Source organism: Betta splendens, chromosome 4 (genome assembly GCF_900634795.4).
Source record: "Betta splendens chromosome 4, fBetSpl5.4, whole genome shotgun sequence".
In the NCBI taxonomy this organism is placed as follows: domain Eukaryota; kingdom Metazoa; phylum Chordata; class Actinopteri; order Anabantiformes; family Osphronemidae; genus Betta; species Betta splendens.
In genome coordinates, this window is record NC_040884.2 from 30757840 (window position 1) to 30780068 (window position 22229).

At 43.3% G+C, this 22229-nt stretch overlaps 1 protein-coding gene and 2 long non-coding RNA genes across 11 annotated transcripts in view; 1 reads left to right on the plus strand and 2 right to left on the minus strand.

Annotated features, from left to right (window-relative positions):
• Positions 1-22229, minus strand: part of ptprfa (protein tyrosine phosphatase receptor type Fa) — a 209463-nt gene that overhangs the window by 143805 nt on the left and 43429 nt on the right. For 7 of the 8 annotated variants that reach the window (XR_008694380.1, XM_041070385.2, XM_041070384.2 and 4 more), the window contains exons 4-7: positions 7127-7268; positions 4012-4200; positions 2678-2695; positions 1585-1695 (exon numbers count right to left, since the gene is read on the minus strand). Coding sequence is in view for 7 of the 8 variants with exons in the window: in XM_041070385.2 (XP_040926319.1) it covers positions 1585-1695; positions 2678-2695; positions 4012-4200; positions 7127-7268 (460 nt within the window). In the remaining variant the exon portion in view is untranslated. Of the gene's footprint in view, positions 1-1584; positions 1696-2677; positions 2696-4011; positions 4201-7126; positions 7269-22229 lie in introns of those variants that run through there. The other variant, XM_029147762.3, reaches the window with a different exon arrangement.
• Positions 12837-14143, plus strand: LOC129603951 (uncharacterized). Its single transcript, XR_008694391.1, has 2 exons — positions 12837-13343; positions 13775-14143. It is a non-coding gene; the product is annotated as an uncharacterized LOC129603951 (long non-coding RNA).
• On the minus strand, positions 14163-17552 carry LOC129603950 (uncharacterized). Of its 2 annotated transcripts, XR_008694389.1 has the most exons (3): positions 15769-16243; positions 14706-14807; positions 14163-14451 (listed from the first exon to the last, which is right to left on the minus strand). It is a non-coding gene; the product is annotated as an uncharacterized LOC129603950 (long non-coding RNA). The 2 variants fall into 2 exon arrangements; XR_008694390.1 differs by having other exon boundaries at positions 14163-14807; positions 15769-17552.

Below are 22229 nucleotides of genomic sequence, written 5' to 3' on the forward strand. Positions count from 1 at the left end.
TTTATTGTAAACACAGTATTAATTGAACAATTTGGACTGTTGATGATTTGTGCTTTTTCTGTAATAGTCATGGCTAATTAGGGAAGAAACTGCAGTTCATAGATGTTATTCAAGAATGGTTTGGTAAAGATTCAGTTTGTTTTTCAACTGAACTGTCAGCCAATGTATGTGCATTATCAAATGAATGCGCCTGTCAGCGTGGAAGACATCAACTCTGTTCAGTTGCTCTTCAGTCACTGCTGCTGTCTCCTCCCCAGTTCACACACCTAAAGTGTCCTAACTGCTGCCAATGAATGCGTTTCCCGATTGACTGGTGAAGCCGCACTGGTTGGTCTCAGTTACAGCAGCTGTTTGAAGCAGGGAAAAGCAAGTTAGCTGTTCTTGTCGATGCCTTAACAATGTTTTGTCATCTGTACAAAATCTAAACGGTCTTTACAGTTTTACAAGTCATAATATGACGCTTACGTTTGATCGTTGCTGCTTGTATTCCATTTATGGCAGTAGCTTAAAGAGAACGAGGACTGAATAAATATGCTGTTAATTGCTACGATCTTCTGTCAATAAAATATAAAATGTTAAATCTATGAGCTCTGTCTTTTATGTCTTCTTTGGATTAAAAACCAAATGTTGAATGTTCTCAAATAATATAATTTTGTCGCCCCCCCGCAGCTCCCTTTTTCTCTTTCTTTTCGTGGAAAATGTAGGCGTTACGGGTTGCCAACCCCTGGTCTAGATCATCCTTAGTCATTTTTTTAGATTGTAGCAGCTTGTCCACAAATTGAACGCTGCACGCAGGAGGGCGCACCATTCAGTTTTTTATTTTCGGTTTTTAAACTGTCATAATTTTCCATAATTTACTTACGTACATAACTATACTAAATACTATAATCTTCCGCAACAGGGGACTAGCAGTTCGTATTCTTGGCGATCAATGCACTAAATAATATGACAATGTTATCTCATGGGTCAAATGATAATGATGAGACGTTGTTTTCCAATAATTAAAACTGAAAGACTGCTCCCACTCAGACTCGAACCCCGGACGAGAAGCTTTGCAGCCATGCATCTTAACCACTAGGCCACCAAGACTTGATCAGCGGCTGTTCTACAAGAGGCTATATGACAAATTCAACTACAATGTTTCTCTCACGCAGTTCTGACAAGGTGATGAGGCATCGGACACGAAAGCAAACCACAGTGGAGGCTGACACTTTTAACTGCTGCCACTGTATTCACGCCCAGTCACAAAGAACCACTGTTTTACCCTGAGGAACCAGGAACACCCTTCAAAAGACGTATCATGTGACAATGTGTCACTTTAGATCAGTGCGTGCAGAGATCTGTGGGCCATCCGATCCCACAACAGCATATATCAGCTTGTCTACACATGTAATCTATGGCACGAATGGAGCCAAGCTCTCTCTCACATGGAGCGAGTCAAGGCAGGTGAAAACTATGAGAGAAGTGACAGTGTTAAATGAATCCAGGAAGTCACCGTCTGTATTAGCAAGCAGGAAGCAGAGCATCGGTCCAGAGGAGGAGGCGTGTGAGGATGTTGATCAGGGTCAGGAGGGGGGATCTTACCTCGAACATAGAGGTTAGCTGGAGCTGAGTACCGAGTCCCGGCACTGTTGACTGCTACACACTCGTACTTTCCCTGGTCCGATTCCTCGCTGCTTTCAATCTGAAGCGCTCCTGAGGAGGGAAGGAAGAGAATGTCATCACTGAACCACATGCTGTGTGTCATCAACCCAAATCCTGTCACACGCTCTCTTCCCATAATACAAGGAGCTGATAGAAGTAAGAAGATCCTTGCAGGACACGATGAACCATGAGTTGCAGACGTTTTCTTCCAGTGAAGAGGTGACCTACATACAATACCAGCCTGTGTACTTACATCAGCAAATTAAATCTGAATTAAATAAAAAAATTTAAATTAAAAAAAAAATTAATTAAAGTTAAATCTCAGAATCTAACTACTAACAGTAGCTGGGAGGTTTGTTTTTGTGTGAAGACCCCCAAAATAAGCTGTAACTTACCTGAAACCACAATTCAGAACAAACTACTGTATTTAATAGCTTTTGTACAAACATTTAATATAAAGTCGGGAGCTTTGGTGTCAGATACAAAGTATGAATGTTTTCAAGGACCGTGAGGGATTATACTCTGGCTGTGAATGTAACACATGCAGTTTTGTAACAGACAATAAGCAACGTGAAATGTTCAGAATGTACATATTTCAGAATTAAATCCTGAAACGCATCATGGGATGGGTTTGAACAAGCAATGTCTCGAAGGCCTGACACAAGCCTAGAGATCCTCCAGACCCAGACCTGTGTGTCCTCCAAGGTTCTTGGATGTATGTAGGTGAGCACAAGGCATCGTATGCAAGTGATACTCAAGCAGATGGATCTTCACTGGCTCCCAATGTCTCGCAGTTGAGCAAATATCACACTGCAGCCAAAACTGCACAGGATGATGAGGGGCTTCGATCTCGCCTGGTGTCTGATGAAACAGGCTGAATGTGTGTGTGAATGTTTGAACTCACTAACGAGGCAGGTGTGAGAACCATACAGTACACAGCTGTGAAAGGTTAGTGTCAGAGCAGGCAGAAGGACAGAGGTAATGGAAGGAAGAAGACAGATGCAATGGAGGACAGATGTGTGCATTGTCTTACCTCTGATCGGTGTACCACCTGGTGAGGTAATTTGAATGCAAATAAGATTAGAGATAATCATTAGTATTAAAAGAAGACAGAGCAAGAATGAAACAGAGAGAGACACCCGTTTAAGGAGAGCAGGGAGCAGCAGCAGCATGAGCTCTTCTATACACCTGCTGCTGTGATTCTGCTGCATCCTGCTAACACAAGACATCTTTTCTCTCTGATGCAACTCAAATAAACCTGCATGTGAGGCTGGAAATATTGTAAAATTCTTTACATCATCTCCATGTTACTTGGCTCATCCAACCTACTGCCAACCATTTGTCTCAAAGATCCGAGACTAACCAGTGACTCCAGTAAGTGCTTAGCAACTGGTTTCAGTTTCAGTTAGCCCTGATAGGATTCCTGGCCACCTAGCTCTAAGTCTGTGTGTATTCATTAAATTCTGTTACACAGCTTTGATGCCTCATACAGCTGCAGACTCTCTTTCACATATGAATGTCTACTAGCAGTCCCAGTTCTAGCATGTTACAGGCAAAGTGATGCAGAAATACTATTACTGACCGCCCAGCCTTTGGAATGCTGTTGTAAGTCCACGGGGCATTAGTGCGGGGCTGTTTGGGCATAAGCACTGATGGCATATGCATCAAACAGTGACGAGAGAGGCAGTTACTATGCAGATGCTCTGATCTGGATAATGAACCGAGCTGCTCTCTGGTAGGTGGCCCTGGAAGCTGTGTGACCCGTGGGAGATCCCAGCAGCTCTCCAAGGGCTGGTCAACATTGACACCTACCCTCAGGGTGAAATGACAGAGATCAGGCTTGATTGTGAAAAATAATAAGCTATTATTATGTTTTCACAATGTGAGGATTGGGAAGACACTGGTTCAGTTGAGACCCCAGGTTCCTCCTGTTGAGAACCTGCATTAATCTTCTGTCCTTTTTTAAGTGATGAAGTCAACAAACTCTCATCCCACAGAAAAGAAAACGTTGTCACTGCAGTTCTGAGACCCCTGAGGAGCTGATTCCTCAAAGTGACTGGGAGACTGGAGCTGCCCCCCAAAGAGCAATGGAATGATAGCAAGAAGGCTCCACATTGTGCAGGTGCTTGTGTTTCTGGGCGTCCATCATTATTATTGGGTGCTGGAAGGCCCATGCCTTCACATGCAGCAGTCTGTGCTGTACCTAACACTGCTGGCACGCCACTATCCCCACATGGGTAACTATCACAGTCTAAAAACATCCAGTTCAATTACAAACCTTCACATTGAACACTTTCAGAATCCATCAATCATCGCTGTAATCAAAGGAAATGAAGCTGATGATATTTGTGTGACCCAGTGCTTTACCTGAACGTAACTGTTTAATGCGCCCATTGCTGCTGTTGATGTCCACCGGTAGAAAATCTTTGAACCAGTAGATATCTGGGTCAGGGTTCCCGCTTGCTGCACACAGCATTGTGGCGGTACGTGTTCTCTCCACAACCCTAAGCTGCGGCCCCATGTCTATGGTGGGGAAGCCATGAGGGATCTGGTCCTCTGAGAAAGAGATAGGACACTTGCTTCAGACACCTGGACTGGACAGGTACAACAGCCAAACACGTTAGACGTTTAGTAAAGTGCGTAGTGTAAATGTGGAAGAGGATTAGAAAGGCTGCCATCGTCTGTAACGCAATGTCTTAATGTATGTAAGACAACGACACCTGAATGTATGACACTCCTTTTGTAATGTAGACATGTTGCCCTCAAGAGCCCACCACGACTATGATCAGCAGCCACCAGGCAACGATCCAGCGACTTGACACTAGGATGTGATTGAAGGCCTAGCCATCAGTGTTCATTAGGTGATGTGTTGTCACATCTATGGTGTATCGGATACATCGTAAAACCAAACAAGTTAACAGAACTCAAAACTTATGAGGAAACTGATTACCTCAAAATATTTAAGTCAATGAATAATAATATTTAAGTAAGCAATAACTTAAAACAACAAATTTATTTAAACTAAAATGTTTTGTGTTTTTCATTTATTCAAATGCACCGCACTTAAAATTAGTATTTTATTGACTTATTGTTTTTTTCCCTCACTATATACCTTAGAGAGGCCGGGTTACACCCTGGACTGGCAGACACAACAGCCATCCACACATCAATGTAGGCCTACATTTTACATTGACCACTTTACACTTATGACCTTATGCTTCCAGGAATCAAACCCTGGACCATAGCCACTGCTATGAAGCGCTGCGCCACCTTGGACTCTCTACTCCAGCCTCCAGCCGCCACTCTCTACTCCAGCCTCCCTCAAAAACAAAGGTTACAACAACCCTTGGCATCAATCACTGCAATGTGTGTTGTGACATGGACTGAGCCACATCTTAAAAACTTCTGGTGAGAGATGTCATTTAGCTTGTGAAGCAGAAAGCCACAGTGCGGAGCCTAGCGGCTGCTGGACAGTGTAGTGCTTTTTCTCCATTTCAGGGTGACCAACAATAATAAAATAAAAATCCTAACATTAAGATTTATGACACACATTCAACAAAGGATACCTGTGAGCTATGAATCTGTGATTTACTGCCCAGAGTGACTGTAAGGCAGAGCTGCACACTTTGTGGACAGTCCTTGTGTCTTGTGATTCCAGCTACCAGACACATAAAGTTAAAGCATGACTACAGACATCAAACAGGAACTTCAACATCCTGTCACTAGAAAGTAGATTCCAACCTCCGGTGTCTTGCATGGTTGCCTCAATGTACTGCACATTATATTTGCTGGTATATCTGGTATGAGTGTGAGCCTTCTTTGAAGAGATAACCGTCACAGGGAGAAACCACACACATGCCATCTCAAATGTGCATACAGTGGGTTGTGGAGACATAATGTGTGGAATGCTTTAATCTAAGGGCTGCGGCGACTCGCATAGTGCCCTAAAGGCTCCTAAATGAGGTAAACACAAAAACACAAACTGAATGATTTGAATGTAACCCAATAGATGTGACTAAAAACGTACGAAGTTTCACCCATGACCCAGAGCGGTGCCATTCCGCACAGCCATGCATGTTGACAAAATGCCAAACCAATGCTGCAGGAACCATACACATTCACATCACTGCATGCCCCACACTCAAACCCCCTGCAGGTAACTTCCACACTGTGCTGCCATGGATTCTCCAGTAACTGCCTCCTCCACTTGGCCTGGGAAGGGACTGTCTGCCTCCACCCATCTTACACATTTCAACCAAGTGAAGCATTTGCCTTTGCCCACGATTAATGGCCAGCTGTTCTGTAGCTTTGAAGCATCGCTGATGGGCTTTGAGCAGCACAACATTGCTGCCCTGTACAAGAAGGGCCAAAGTCGCATCTAACTTCTGAGGAGATTGTAATGCTGCACTCTCATTACCCAAAGTCCTGCTGTCGACGCCTCATGTCTTTATCCTCTTTCTCCCTCATTCTCTCTCTCTCCTCTCACATTCCTGCCCACTCTGTATAAATGTGTTTTAACTTGGACCACTATTCTCTTTGGTAGGCACACATTCACTCTCACACACACACAAAACAGTGACTTGAATGACATCAGGTTTTATTATGACATGGACTCTTGATGAAGCAAGATGTAGAGCTAAGTTATTTGACTGCAACATGGCAACAGTATAATGACTTTTGCCAACTCAATGACTACAATTCCCTGAGGTTTGTTTACATCTGTCAACCCCGAGGCTCTCATAGAGGAGGATGTGGAAAGTCCTGACACTTTACCAATACAGCTCACTGGATTGTATCGCACTCAAAACTACCTGCTCCTATTCCGACAACAAATGCCCCCTAAACCACACGACTTTCTCAAAGATTTTGCTACTCTACTCCCCATTTATCCACTCTATGACCAGACGCTGATTAAATTACTGATTATGTGTTTGGACTCCATGTCTGTCTGTCTGTCTAGAGGCACACCTACAGGAGCATCCCAGCCAGGACCAGTTCTTCAGTACTCATTACTGTTTAATAAACATGGCTGCAAATTTATTATGTACCGGTCCTCAGCCCGGGGGTTCGGGACCATTGCTGTACAAAACCTGCATGGTTGTCCTTGCCACAAACTAACTATCACTTGTAAGTTACTCTACAGATAGAACTAAGACACACAGAGAGCTGTGTTTTGCTGCCAAGGATTGGATCTTGCCTTCAGGTTGTATTTACCCCCTAGCATCAAGTTTTGCTATCTGAATATGATCTGACTCTATGGACTTACAGATTGGGACCTTATGTGTACTTACAGTTGAGCAGTGGTGAGCACATGCATCATAAGAGCCACAGAACCCTGAAAGTTTTTTTACCATCAGAAAGCTTGGCACACAGGATAAATGGATTTGGATAAATCTGGAGTTGTCTGTTCACATGAATACCAACTGGCGTACAAGCCACCACGGAACATGAACATGTAGGGGAGAAGATGAACTGGACTTACCCTCTAGGACAGTGAGCTTGGCACTGGTGTTGATCTCTCCCACACTGTTGGTGGCTGTGCACTCATAGATGGCTTCATCACGATGTGTCCTCAAAGGCTGGATACGCAGCACTGAGACAGAGCCATCATCAAATTCAATTACCTGCAGAGTTGCAGAGATGACAGCAGTCCAGGATTTAAGTAATCATCAGTCATCCATGTTTAAAATTCATTTTTGTCTGTGCACTGTGGTCAATGGATGAGGACCTAAAGATCGTTTCCCCACTGTGGAACCAATAAAGATATTCTTATTCTTATTGACACAGTAAAATGTAAAAAGACTGAAGGTTTTGTAACAAGCGGCCAGCACAGCAGATGGAGCCACAGCAATACTAGATGCCACATGAATGGTTTGAGTGTCAGATCTTTCAACATGATAACAACTGGATGCACTTCTGTACACATTGTCATTCAGTGTTGTCTGGTAAAGGGACTCATATGTTCTCCAAATGATTTTAAAATAAAAGCACCAAAGCAAATTCTTAGCTTTAATAGCATTATTTCTGCTTTTTAATGGTTAATTGTGACTAGTTAATGAGACTATTTTAGTTTAGCTATTGTAGCAATCCACGTCTGGACCTAGGTAACTTAACACCACGTGTGAGCTTCACTCCCTTTTACAGAGACAAAGCTGCGTTTCACCAGAAGATCAATCGCTATCCTGGAGGAGGAGTATTGGTGGCGTGAGTACCCTGGAGTACAGGCGCTCTTCGAGGGGCTCAGGTCAGTGCGGCGGGATCTGGTACGCGTGCGGCACCCGCCGGCGTCTTTCCAACTGTTCCCGCTGCCGACTCATTGCCACAAGCTCCCGTTCCTGTCACCGATCAATCGGCTCCAACTCCCGTTCCTGTCGCCGCTCAATCGGCTCAAGCTCACGTTCCTGTTGTCGTTCAGTCTGGTCAAGCTCACGTTCCTGTCGTCGCTCCGTCAGATCAAGCTCAAGCTCCTGCCGCCGCTCAGTCAGATCCAGCTCATGTTCCATCTCATCGGCCCAAGCCCGAACCCACGCTACCACCATAGCTCTCCAGTCTGATTCAGTCCGTACCTTGGCCCCAGTTCCTGCTTTAGCCACGGCGGTTGAAGAGATGGAGCCCACGTCTAGTCGGCGGTGGCCCAGACGGCGGCAGCGAAAGCCGGGTTCCCCTGTCCAGGCTCCAGAGGCCTCGGTCTCTGTAACCAAGCAACCCTCTCCTCCAGCAGAGGGCCTCCTCATTCCCCCAGACGACATCCCCACCTCCATCGCAGGCATCCCGAACAGCATCTTCCAGAGGATCCGTTCCCAATGTGCCCCTCCAGTCCCGTTTCTGTTCGCCCATTACTTAACTCTGCTGAGGCTACGTTCGACCCAGACCTCAAAGACAATCTGCTCCGGGAAGAAACTGCGCTTGCCATCAGAAAACTTGCACTGCGTGAGGCCCTGGGATTCACTGAGCCGCAGTCAGAGTCTGCGGTCCAGCCTAGAGTACATCAATCTCCGTGCCTCAGCCTGCATCAGTTCCAGCGTCTCGGTCTGCATCAGTTCCAGCGCCTCAGTCTGCATCAGTCCCTGCGTCACAGTCTGCATCGGTTCCTGCGTCACAGTCTGTATCGGTTCCTGCGTCACAGTTCACGCCCCAGGCCTGTCTTGGCCTCAGTAAAGTCACATCACGCTCAAACTCCAGCTCAGCCACGTCACGCTCAAGCCCCAGCAGTCGACCCCGAAGAAGTCGCTCATGCTCCTGTCGACCCCGAAGAGGTCGCGCATGCTCATGTCGACCCAGAAGAGGTCGTTCATGCTCCTGTCGACCCAGAAGAGGACGCTCATGCTCCTGTCGACCCCTGTCGGCCTCCCTGAGGAGGTCGCCCCAATTCCTGTCGGCCTCCCTGAGGAGGTTGCTCCAGTTCCTGTCGGCCCTCCTGAATGGGCCACCCCAGTCCCAGGAGCAGGGTCGGCGAATGCCAGCCTGGGGCTCCGAGCCCTCTGTTTCTCTCTGTGCATGTGTCTGGCACCTCCGAAGGACGTAGGGGTGCTCAGGTGACCACAGCTGGCAGACCAGTCTCTGGTGAACTGGAGGTGGCTGCTCCACTCCTGGTTCCAGTGTCTGTTGGTCCATTGTGTGCAGGTGCAGCTCCTAGCGGTCAGATCCCGACCACGTCTGCTTCAGGTCCTGGCGGTCCGGATCCGGCTACGTCTGTCCCAGCTCCTGGTGGTCCGGCACTGACCACACCCGCAATGAATCCTGGTGGCCCAGCCCTGGCCACACCTGCCTCAGTTCCTGATGGTCCAGCACGAACGACGTCCGCCAAGGCTCCATGTCTGGGGTCGTCTCTGGTCCTGACGCCTCGGCTGTCTTTTTCTCTGGTCCTGGTTCCGTTGTCTCGTCTGTCTCTGTCTCTGGTCTTGGCTCCAACGTCTAGTCTGTCTTCGTCTCTGGTTCCAGTCCCCCGTCTGTCCTGGTCCATGGCTCCTGCATCTTGTCTGTCCTCGTCTCTGGTTGTGGATCCGACCTCACATCTGCCCTCATCTCTGGTTCTGGTCCCAGGTCTGACCTGTTCCTTGGTTTCGGCATCCCGCCGGCTCTCGTCTTGTCTGTCTGATGGGGGGTCTTGCCCTGGGTACATCCTCTGGCAAGGATGGTGCTGCCTCCTGCATCGTTGGCCACCTCGGCTGTCCGGTTCCGAAGGCGACCCCAGCACCTTGCCAGATTGTCTGCGTTGTTTTGACCAGCATTCCAGCACCTTGTATTTCATGTCTGACCCAGTTTGCTAACGACCTTGGTTTAGTCCAGCCTCTGAGAATCCAGTAACATAAGTTTTGACCTTTGCCTGTATTCTGACCTCGCCGTTGCCTACTCCTTGTCGGATCTAGTTCTGCCTGCTGCGTGTATGATCATTGCCTGCCTGACCTTGAGTATTAAAACTTTTGATCTTAACCAAGTCGACGCTGTGCATTTGGGTCCTTCCTCTATCATGGTTTGTAACACTTATCAGTAACCAGACCAAGACTTGTCTCATAATTTCTCTACCAAGACTTATTCATGGACTCTCCCACTAGTCCATGAGATCTGGATCATAAAACAGGAATGTGAAGTAATAAAAGGAAAACTCTTCATTTGGAAGTTCTGGTTCAGATGCACCAGAACTTTCAACTGTCATGAAACTGATGCCATTGTATTTTGTGTACAAAATGCTATTATTTGATATTAGATTGGTTTCTGTGTTATGTTAAATGCCTGATCTACAGATTTGCAAGGAAATTCTTCAAGAACAACAAACGGACTTCAACTTATCATCATGCTTTCCATTGTGTGAATGTATAAAATTGAAATAAAGATACTCACCCTTTTCTTTTAATCTGTGCACCATACATATATGCTAGGCACAGCAGGTAAATTATGTAACCTCATTGTGTTGTCTTTTTAAGTAAGTCAATGTTTATGGAGTCAAATTAGGGTCACATTATATTTGTGCGTGCGTAACCAGATCTGTGCATGCGTAACCAGATTTGTACCTGTAGACTTAGTGGGTCTATACCATGCTTACACTTATAATTTGGGGCGTTAAAATTACGCACAAATCATGGCTAAATTTTCAAGTAAAATAATGTGACCTTAATTTGCCTCCACGCTCTGATTGGCTAATGAACTGCCCCAACTTCGAGGAATATTAAAGTTTCTGCATTAATATCAAACTATTAATTAATCACACACACCCCTCCTCCTAAAAAAAATAGCAACATTTCTGCTTTCAACTGGTTTATTATGAGTACTTAATGAGACTACTTTACTTTATTTTGTCACAGTCTGGTCCTGCTCCTGGTTTTATTTTCTAGTCCTTCCTGTCAGTAAGGTTCTATTTCTCGCCATTATTTTGAAGGACTTCCTGTCACGTCTTGGTTTCACTTCCGATATTAGTTTGAAAGGACTTCCTGTTTACGTCATGTCACAGCTGTTCCCTGCTTCTACCGGTAATTATCCACACCTGCACTTCATCAGTAATCAGTCACCTAGCATTTAAGCACCAGCTCTCACCCCAGTACCTTGCCAGATTGTTAGTTCATGTTTGCGTGTATTCACCATCACCCAGCGGTTTTATTCTTGTCCTGACCTGTGTTTCCGATCTTGTTTTTCCTACCATTACCGAGTCTTGCCTGATCCCTGCCTGCATCGTCTGCTGAACCTGCCTGGTAATTACCCTGCCTGTTTTATGACTACGATTCTGCCTTGTCCTGAACGGTATTTCTATCTCTGCCAACACGGTTAACGAACACTGCCTGTCCACGGAACCGAGCCTGCCTGAACCCTTGTGTTGAGCCTTTCTGCTTACCTGTGTATGACCCTGCCTGATCTTGACTCTGAGCTTTGGAATAAATTCCTTTTGTTTTCATACCCCAGTCTGTCTGTGCCGTGCATGTGGGTCCGCCGCCTTTGACGTTCTGACACATTTAAATTTCATGTTATTTCATATAAATATACATATTAAATAATACATATGCTTCTTCCATATCCTCCATATATAGCAATATTTCTGCTTTCACCTGATTTACTATGAATAGCTCATGACACTATTATACAATTTAGTAATTAGGCACACACACTTTCTCCATATCCTTTCAAAATAAAAGCACCAATTCAATTTGTCAGCTTTTTTAGTTGATTCTAGGCCTCTGAATGGGTAATGACTTCAAATTTTTAAGACTGTTTTACAATGTAGCAATTGTCCGCACAACTTCTCCAAATACTGTACATTTCAAACTAAAAGCACCAACTAAAACTAATTTTATATATAAGATTTTTGGTTTTCACTGGTTAAATTCGACTGCTTCAAGAGACTACACACACACACACACACACACACACACACACACACACACACACACACACACACACACACACACACTCCAAATCCTTTCAAAATAAAAGCACCAATCCAACTATTTAGCCTAATGGTACTTTTTCTGCTTTTTTAATGGTTAATTATGATTACTTAATGGGCCTATTTTATTGTTTAGCAATTACCTGTGCACGCTTTCTCGTATGCTTCAACTTTTCTCAATGTAAAACTACGTCCACTGCAGCTACTCTCAGCTGTTTTAAACGTTTACACAACTTTCAACTATTATTTCAGCTCTTTAACTCAGTTCAGCAAACCATTACACACTTCCTTGATTTTCAGTATTAAATGGTAATGTATCACCAATGTTCACCTATATTATTAATGTCTTAGGAAACTTACATTTTTTCAAATAGTATGTATAGTTTTGCTCTAAGCAGCTACATGAGCAACTAGTGTGGCTGAGTAGTTTCAAGACTTTTAAGACTTATAATACCATGTGTTACTTCTTTTATTAAAATCAAACTGCTTTTGCTTTTTGGGGCATATTCAGCTCTTTTTCAGCTACTTTCAGCAATTCCTCATAAATACATTCATCATAGAAGCATTCTATGTGCATCTTTTCACTGGAAATGCTTTGTAAAAATTTGTAATTATTATTTTCCTTAGATACGTATTTTGGCACTTAACGAGTCCTACACGCTTTGATCTATAGATGCCATTCAAATATCAAAATGTTTAGTTACTTCAGGAAAAGTGCGGATTTATCCAACTTTTTTATATCTGTTTTAGATTTTAAAATTATAAGCTTTTTCCAACTTTTTTTGCTCCATTGATATTAATGAAGAAAAGTGCAATGCGTTATGGATAATGCACCCTAACAGTGTGTTAAAGGAGTCATATCATGCTTTTCATTCTAAAAAATATTTGACTTTAATGTCTCAGTAAGGTCTCTGTAAATTTTCATCCCATAAAACCCTTTAGATCGTCCACACTGCCCCTGTCAATATGTGGTTTTCACTCTCCATCAGCAAACGCTGTGTTTTCTGGGCGTGTCGCAAGCGAAGCTGCTCACCACACCTCTGTGCGGAAGCGCATACCTTTTTTGTTGTTGTTTTTTTTTTTTTAAATTGGCTCCATGGATACGAGCCACCGCACGGTTAGGATACAATAGGTGGCAGTAGTGCGACATTGAGAATGCAATCCACCACAGAAGAAGACGACCCACTACAGAACTGCACGACATTAGTCAGCTGGTTCATAGCGTAGTAGAACCATACGTCTACGATCCCGAATCTGACCCTGAAGCTGAAGAGGAGGCTGTTGAAGTCACCACATTTCGGCTGATGCAAGATGTGTCTCATTGGTAATGTCGCATTTACTTCAATTTAATTGATTTATGTAATTTGCAAAGCGACTAGCGGTTGCTAATGCGAATGCTAAATGGCGTGTGCAGCTTCAATATTCACAACACGACTTACCTGGAAAACTCTCACTAATAGAAAACACTACTTTAGCTCACATTATACAAATAAATAAGTTTGAGAGCATAGCTGAAATAATATAAATACATTTTACATTTACACATTTCACTGTTTTTGTCTTACTTGTGCTGCTGCTCTGACAATTTTATTTAAAAAATGTGCATTAATATTTAGAGCAATCACTGCATGACCTACCTGGGAACAAAAAGCATTGGTTCAAATTATATATTGACCTAACGTATTTTTACTGCTTTTAATTATGTTTTTTGTCATTCATGATAAATTTGACAGTAATATGTCTCTGTATCTGAAGTTGTTACAGGTATCTTGTCTACAGAGGCTAGTGAGCTGGTGCTGAGGATTCCTGGGGTGAAGAATCTGAGTTGCCATCTCTTCATGCTTGGGTTGTAGATGAAGGCAGTTTCCTGATGGATAAAACACTAAAACACTCATAGTATGATTGATGTAGACCACCTGTAGAATAACTCCTTTACCGTTTGAGTAAAAATGTGTTTTTTGTGAGTGCAACACTCATTAAGAATTTTTTTAACTTTATTTATATATAATTTATATGCGTTTTATTTATGGCCGCTTCAACTTTATAGCTTACCATATTAGAAAGAGAAAAACATGTAATTTCAATACTATGATTTCCTAAATAAAAGTGTTTTCCCTTCAGAAACAGAGTTCAGTGAAATACATAATAGTTAAAGCCAACTTTATTGTAAACCAAAAAAAATACACCACTACGCCAAAGCTAGAACAAACTGTTACCTTCACACTCCAATGTGCAATGTATAGGTTACTGAGTTAATTAAGAAGTCTGGGGGTTTGAGGACGAAGGAGAAGCTTTTGCAGGGCCTTGCAGACGAAATGCATGAAAGTAGGGTAAACAGGGAGATGTGGTGATCCTTGTTCTCATCACTATTTGGAAGACTGAGCGGAAGCAGTCCTCTACCAGATGGAAGCTGTGGCTGTCCTCACCATCACCTCATCAAAACAAAAGGTAGTGCAATCAGAATTGTAGATTAGTGAAATGTTAATTATTATGTAGGTCAAAACCTTCTCTAATGTAGGAACACACAATACCAGACAAAAAATTAAACCAAACAAGAGGACAGGCCTGTCTGTGCTAAAACAACAGATAAACAGTTGTTACAATTCAAATATAAAATCTAAACAGTATATACCAATTAAAATCTTCTATTACCTATCTTACTGTTGGTACATACAAACTTACATACCTTTACTCCTGAGCTGGGCAGCAGATGTCTGTGTACCAACAGTCTGCAGTGATTTCTCTGTTTGACAGCCTCCTTGCATGTGGGCAACTGGGATTTGCCCTCCTACAGTATAGAAAAGACTGTTACATTTACTGTAAATTGTATTGGTCCTACAAATATAATGGCTATGGTACAAGCTATCGGTAACTGACCAGATAAGCAGCAGGTATTGTAGAGATGTGACTAATTAGCAACTAAGCTTGAAACACAACACAGTAATCATTCCAACTAATCATGTTAGAATTTGATAGAACAATGACATAACCCCAAATCACAAGTTGATTTAGGCTGTGATACAGGACGGGGTAATAACAAACACAACCGCGTTCATCTGCAGGTTCTTTTTGTAGCGATGACCAGCTGTAGCTCTAAAGTGCAAAGGCCTAAAGGCATGCTAACGGCTAACGCAACACAAACAGGAGCGGCAGCACGTCAACAGGACAAAAGCTCGATCCACCGCTTCCTGCCTGTCGCCGATCGAAGGCCCATCGCTATTAGCTGTTCCCCACACAGGTGTGTGGTTGCACCAACTCAGAGTAGCACATTTGAAAGGGACAAAGGCTCAGTTGACTCACTGTAGCCGTTAGCGACGCTAGCGATTAGCTTGTCTCACATGTGGGTTACTGCATTTTAAACAGACCCAACTAACATATTTAGATATCACAAGTATCAAGCACAAACTTACTACAGCGAGCTAGATCCACCGCTTCCTGTCTGTCGCCGCTGTAAGGGCGATAACGATCAGCTGTTCCCCGCAGGTGTATGTGATTACAGAAAAAGGACAGACGCTAGACCCACCGCTCCCTGCCTGTAGCCGCTCGATGCCGTTAGTCATTAGCTTTTCTCCACACAGGTGTGTGGCTGCAGGAGCCCACATGAGCACATTTGAAGGGGACAAAGGCTCGGTCGAATGGCTGTAGCCGTTAGCATAGCTAGCTAGTAACTTGACTCACACATAGGTTACTATATTTTAAACGGACAAACTAACATTTTAAAACATTATAAATATCAAGCATGTACTTACTTCAGTGAGTGGATGACGGACTTTAGGAATACGTCATTTTTTTCCAACAGGAGCCGTGAAACAAATCCAGCATTGTACGCACCCTCGTTTGAAATGCACATACGTATAAATGCTGAGGCAGTGTTTCTGGCACCGGTCCGTTAAAAATAAAAGTGACCCACAAATCCTCACTTGTTGTTCCCTGGTAAAATGAATAGACTTTGGTGTTGGTTAGAACACCCAAGAACCGAACTATTTCTATGGGAGGACTTGGGCGCTGCCGTGCTGGTCTGTTCACGGTGAGTGAGAGGGGGGAAATGGCGGAAGTCCAGTTTTGGTTCGGGATCATTGTGGGGGTGGTGGTTCAGGATTTGCAAGGAGAACTTTCAACCAGTGTGACGAGAACTGGGGAACGGCCTCAGAGTAGGTCGTGGCTGTTTTCATTGGATAAGAAAATTTACGTTTTCAAAATGTGAAAAAAGCAGGAAATGCATTTCTACCGTGCTCAGTGTGTGTATATGTGACCCATAGAGTCATAGGAACGCTCCAAAATGTCTAAAAAGTGGATTTTGCATGATATGGGCCCTTTAAGAAGTTATGATTGATAATGCAATGATTGATACATGATTTTGCATGACAAGCTTTTTACATCAGTGCTGTGGCTTTCAAATTGTTGCAACATTCATCTTTTTGTTTAGTTACCAGTATCTTGATTATGTTAATACTATTACACATTTACACAAATTATTTTCTAATCCAGAGTTGACTCTTTGAACGCCACCCATTTACTTATATAGATATACTGTATCCAGGTGTTCCCTTTTGTATAAACCACTTTCAGCTAGTCTTAAATTGGTGGTTCTTGAGAAATAAAGTCAACATTAAAAGTCTGTTGGTTGTGCCAACTAGCATCAAAGCCTTTTGTTTTTATCAGCGAAGCAACAAAGGTGAACTCTATGTTTTCATTTTATTTTAAATGGACCTGTGACGGCGCCGCTGCCTAAATGTTTGTTCGTGTGTGGACACCATTTCACCTTCAACTGCTTTGAAAACAAGGGTATATTTATTACTGGGCTTGAGGTTGAAGAAGGGCTCTGGTCCTAAAAGACGTAATTAACTTGCTGCTTCCCCAAACGTAAGTACATGTTTGATGCACGATTGATAGGTATGTACTCCAGAAGTATTTTTGTTTATAATCTAGCTTCCCTCCTGTGTAAGGAATGCTAATGGCTAGAACAGTTGATGCTAACAGCTACAGGGACAGAGATAGACAGTGTTGCAAGCCTCTGGCTTAGCCAGACACGTCATTAAAAAGTAGACAAGTATGACTACAAATGAGAGAAAAATGACGTTGATAGATTGAAAACTGTGGCTATAGTGACAGGTTAAATAAACAATTCTAGCTTAAAAAATGTCTGGTATAGCCAGACACATCATTAGAAAGAAGACAAGTATGACTACAATTTATTGAAAAAATTACATTGCTAGAGTGAAAATTGTGGCTGTAGTGATGAGTTAAAGACAGAAGTTCAGTCTTTAAAAAACGAGCCCTCGCACTCTAGCTGTGACATCACACTCTAGCTCATGCAATACACACTAATGGAAAAGCTGAAAATTTAACATATTGTGTGTTAAAAAACACACAATATTTAGACGCTCACAACTTGAAAAGATAAAGATGAAGTTTAAATTACGTTTCTACGCTAAAGTATGATGATGACAGACGCTGATGAAAAGAGGCAAAATTGAACGATGATTCCCCAGGAAAGTGCAGTCCTAGGAACAGCAAGGATACTGCGCAGAACCCTCAAGCTTCCTGGCCTCTGGTATATATATATATATATATATATACATATATATATATATATATATATATATAAGAAAGAAATGGCTGAGATGCGAGAACAGAGAACTGTTGGAATGCTACTACTCAAGTAACCCTAGTCAGAGGGGTTACATGCAAAGAATGTGCGGTAAATGGAAACAGTGAAACCCACATTCAAGGCTGACGGCGAAGCAACTAGTAGCTCAGTGTTCCAACATCCACAAACGGCAACTGCTATCACAACTTGAGATTGACGAGATACAACACAAATGCTACGGCAAGGGGGAGCCAGGACGCCAGGTCAGAGGGGAGGTTTTACCATCTCCCCAATCGGAAATTGGGTACGAAGCCCCAATAAGCACAGATACGCTGAGCGAGGCAGCAACTGACCTGAAAGATAAGATCATGGCGAGATTGAACAGGCAACCCCGAACCCCACTACAACGGCTAAGTGAAGTACCATCAGAAAGTCTCATGGAAGATGTGAATGCAGCATTGAGAGCGATCCCTACCACAACAATCACGGAAACCAATGAGCTGGTATACGCTTCAGCATCAGGGATCCTAGAGGTGCTTGGCTATAAGAGCAACCATGGGAGCCATGAGAAACAATACCCACCATGGAAACGAAGGTTGGAGGCAAAAATCAAGGCAGCTCGGAGGGAAGTGAGCCAAATGACAGAGGCCCAGAGAAGTGCAATGAAAAGACCAAAGCACTCGAAACTGCCAAGCAAAGGCTACAAGCCTTGGCCAGCCGCCTAAAGAGATACACCAGAGACAACGAAGCCAGACGAATAAACCGGCTGTTCGCAACACAACCTGCGAAAGTGTACTCTCAATGGCAGGGTAATATCAGCAGAGCAGACCCACCAAGGAAACTGAACAGAGAGAACTTGTAATTTGACCCAGGTCAGATATACAGGTCCGATACGAAAAGCTCCATGTTTTACCCTGGAATTGGGTCTTTGGTGCTAAAATGGGGGTGGCCTCATTAACATTTTTAATACCAGGGGGGCTGCTGACAGTCGGCTCATGAGGGTGTGATAAGTGTGTGATCAGCGTCAGAAAGGGTCGACTGAAATCAGCGAAAATGAACCGCTCCATCTGTACAGACTAAAGTATAGTTTTGATGGCTTAGCCAGGCACATCATTGGAAAGAAGACAAGTATGACTACAAACTAGTGAAAAAAAGGGGTTGATAGAGTGAAATCTGTGGCTGTAGTGACAAGTTAAAGAGAAAAGTTCTTGCATAAGAAAGCGCCTCTTCATACTCTAGCTGTGACATCAATCAGACGCACACACACTAATGGAAAAGCGGAAAATTCCTTAAAAAACACCCTATACTTAAACTGCTATGACTCAGAATCTGTTAAAGATATTAAAAAGCTGAACAATACATTAATAGAGTATTTTGTAATTCAAATGGTGTCTGTAGCTTAAAGTATGTGGAAGTCGTTAAAGCTAAAATTAGACAAAGCTGAAGAGGATTTGAGAAGTTGTTGTTCATTTCAATGGGAAAAATGAATGAAAAAAAGCTTAATAACTTGAAAAATATGAAACATATGAATGAGAAAAGTAAGAGCCCGCGTCGTCTTAAAAAGCTGCACGTTTTGATATTTTAATGGTTTCTGTAGCTTAAAGTATGCGGGACTAGTTAGATGCAGACAGAAGAACTATGATGAAGATTAGAAAAATACAGTGAATGCTGGAAGCCATGCCATGTCTCAATGGGAGGAATGGTAAAGGTGGTGGAACAGCATTTTTATGCTCATGGATTTAATGACTATTCAACAAATGTTCGAAAGGCTTGTTTGACATAAACATAATGTGAAAAAAAGAGGGCAATTCCCAGAGGCAAAGCATCCATTCCAGTTCCTTTACATAGACTTTATTGAATTAAATGTCAAAGTTTTAGCCAAATCCTATACTAAGTCTAACTGTTGTATAGTGTAATGTATTTTCATACATGCCACATTCTTCCTCACATCCAACTCTTTATGCGACCCCAATGGACTATCATAGGGGTGTTTGTTTTTATTTCATCCTGTGCAAGGCCAAAAACAAGAAGAGTAATTTCTACCACCAAAAACGTCCAAAGATCTTCAAATCATGTTTCTTCAGGGCAATCTCAAAGTTTCTGATTTCAGAAATACATCTTGTTTCGATGTGCCAGTCACAAAACTCAATCTCAATTTTTGTGGGGAACCCATCCTCCAGAGAGTAGCAATCCCAAATGGCGCTTTGCCACTCAATCCAACTAATCACCGCATTGTTTCCCGTATTGTATTGAACACCAACATACAAACAACGCCACTAGAGTAGGACGACTCTCAGACTTTCTTTTTCTACTTCCGCCTCTCGAGGAGTGCAGACGTGTTTTCTCTCTGCTCCCACTCTGCTTTTGCTTGCAGTGTCCTTGTCTTGTCTTTTTCTGAGCACCCTGATCTGCTATTCTGGAATAACATTATGGAGCTAATCAACTGGTTACTCAGCGCATTGGACAAAATGTTTTCACAAAGGAAAGAATCTCCGGGAGAACCACTCTGCCCCTTGGGGACTTTTGTCTCCGGCTACGTGCGGGACGCGTGGGATTCCTGGTGCCCCCTGTGTCTGGAGCCTCTGTCCATCGAGGATGCAGAGGATCTATTCATATTTTGGACTTTGATAACTGGGCTACTCATGATTGGCTTTGGTGGTGCCCTGCTTTATCGGAAGATTGGAAAGATTGGAAAATCTGTGGCCGGCTCATTGGCGTGTCCACCGGCTGTGGAGCTGCAAACGCCGACGGGGGCCATGGTTACTCGGCTGACGGAATTACACCAGAGAATTGCCCGGATTGAAGGACTGATCTGTAACATCTCAGCCCGTTCGGATGCCCGGATCACAGGACTGACTAATAAGATCTCAGCCCGTACGGAGGAAGACAAGAGACAGAGGGATAACATCTGCAGACAGACTGAACACTTGGTGAATATGGTGACAGCCTTGTCTGACAGGCTTGAGGAGATGTCACGGGTGACCCATGGTCCCACAAGAGGCGAAGAAGCCCTGAGTTCTGACCCATTGGAGTATTGATCTAGACAAATCAGTCATGGATTGTTAAAATGTATTAATTTTGGCTGTGTATTACTCTGTCCCTTCTCCCTCACCCCTCCCTTCCCGGGTCCAATCTAGCTCACCAGCTGTGCCTCTATCTATCCTCTTCCCCTTATTGTGACTCCCTTCAAGGACAACTGTTGGGCTGACCTGTAAACATCTTGGTCGGCCTCGGTCATACTTCTATAAACAACACTTCATTACACTGATTCAGATACACCCCCCCCCTCCCCTCCTTACAGTCTCACTGTCTGCTCTCCGACCTTATCTATCTGTCCTGATGAATCCAAGAAAAAATTCCAGCAAGGTTTCCACTTGTACTGTGTGATACTGTATGTGTGTGCGTTTGTACTGCAATTTGCTTCCACTGTCGGACTAGTGCCGGGTAACCTGGCTGCTGATGGGAATTTCCCCGCTGTGGGACTAATAAAGGCATTCTTGATTCTCTTAATTCTTAAGACTCGTTATGTTGTGTGACCATCCAACCTCATCATAAAATGGCCATTGTCACTATTATGGTAGAGGGAGGTTGGTGGCTTCGTGGTTCCAGAGCATATGTTACCTCACAAGTGGTCTGGACGTTGCACTCCTGTGAGAGTGTCTGACCATACCTTTATTGCAGAACCAGTTGAGACTAGAACTACTCACAGTAGATGTGATACCGGCATAGTTTACCTTGCTATTGAAAACTACTGATTCCTTTGATTGTGATACTTTTTTTTCCCCCTTAATGACATGCGTGATTCCATGCCTATGAGCTATGGTACGGAAGATAACCTGTTACTACAGGCTTCTGACCCCACTGTGATTAAACAGGATGATGAACTGTTTTTTGATTACGACAAGGTTGCCCTCCAGTTTTATCAGTATGAGGATGCTGTGTAATGATGGCATACATTGAAAATAGGAAACTAAATGATGTAATGTTGATTCTTCATAGTAAATCCTTATAATGACAAACAGGGGGAAATGTTAGAGTATATAAGATTTACTGACTGATTTATGATTTTCCTATTATGATGTTACGTCACTCACAAGGCTGATTTAATGTTTTATACTTATTGTTATTATAAAGGATATATGTGTTCAATGTTTTATTCCTGTCAGAAACAGGAACATGTTATACTTTGCTGAAGCTGCACCCTGCATACAAACATGGAGACAGGAAGTGGTGGGGGCCCGCTGACTTCTGCTGGGATAACTGAAAGGCCAGAAAAAGGTCAGCAGTCTTAGGGTTAAACAGTTCATGATGCTTTACGCCTATGCTTGTACAAACCAATCAAGTTTTTTACCCTTATATGGAATTTCCTTCTCTGCAGTATGATTTTCATGTATTCATAGCAACCATACCACGTACCCATATCATGCAACTTCAAGGCGTGTCACATGTTAATAAAAAGCCTGCACTAAGGGAAGACCATTGTAGTTTTCACAGTACCTGGGTGAAGCGCTTACAATGCTAAGACCTCAGGCGGCCTCCCCTTGTGCAAGTAAAACAAAGTTGTTGGCTTGTTGTGCTTTGTTGTTCTCATCTCTCAGCATGTGAAAAGTGTTGTGGCCC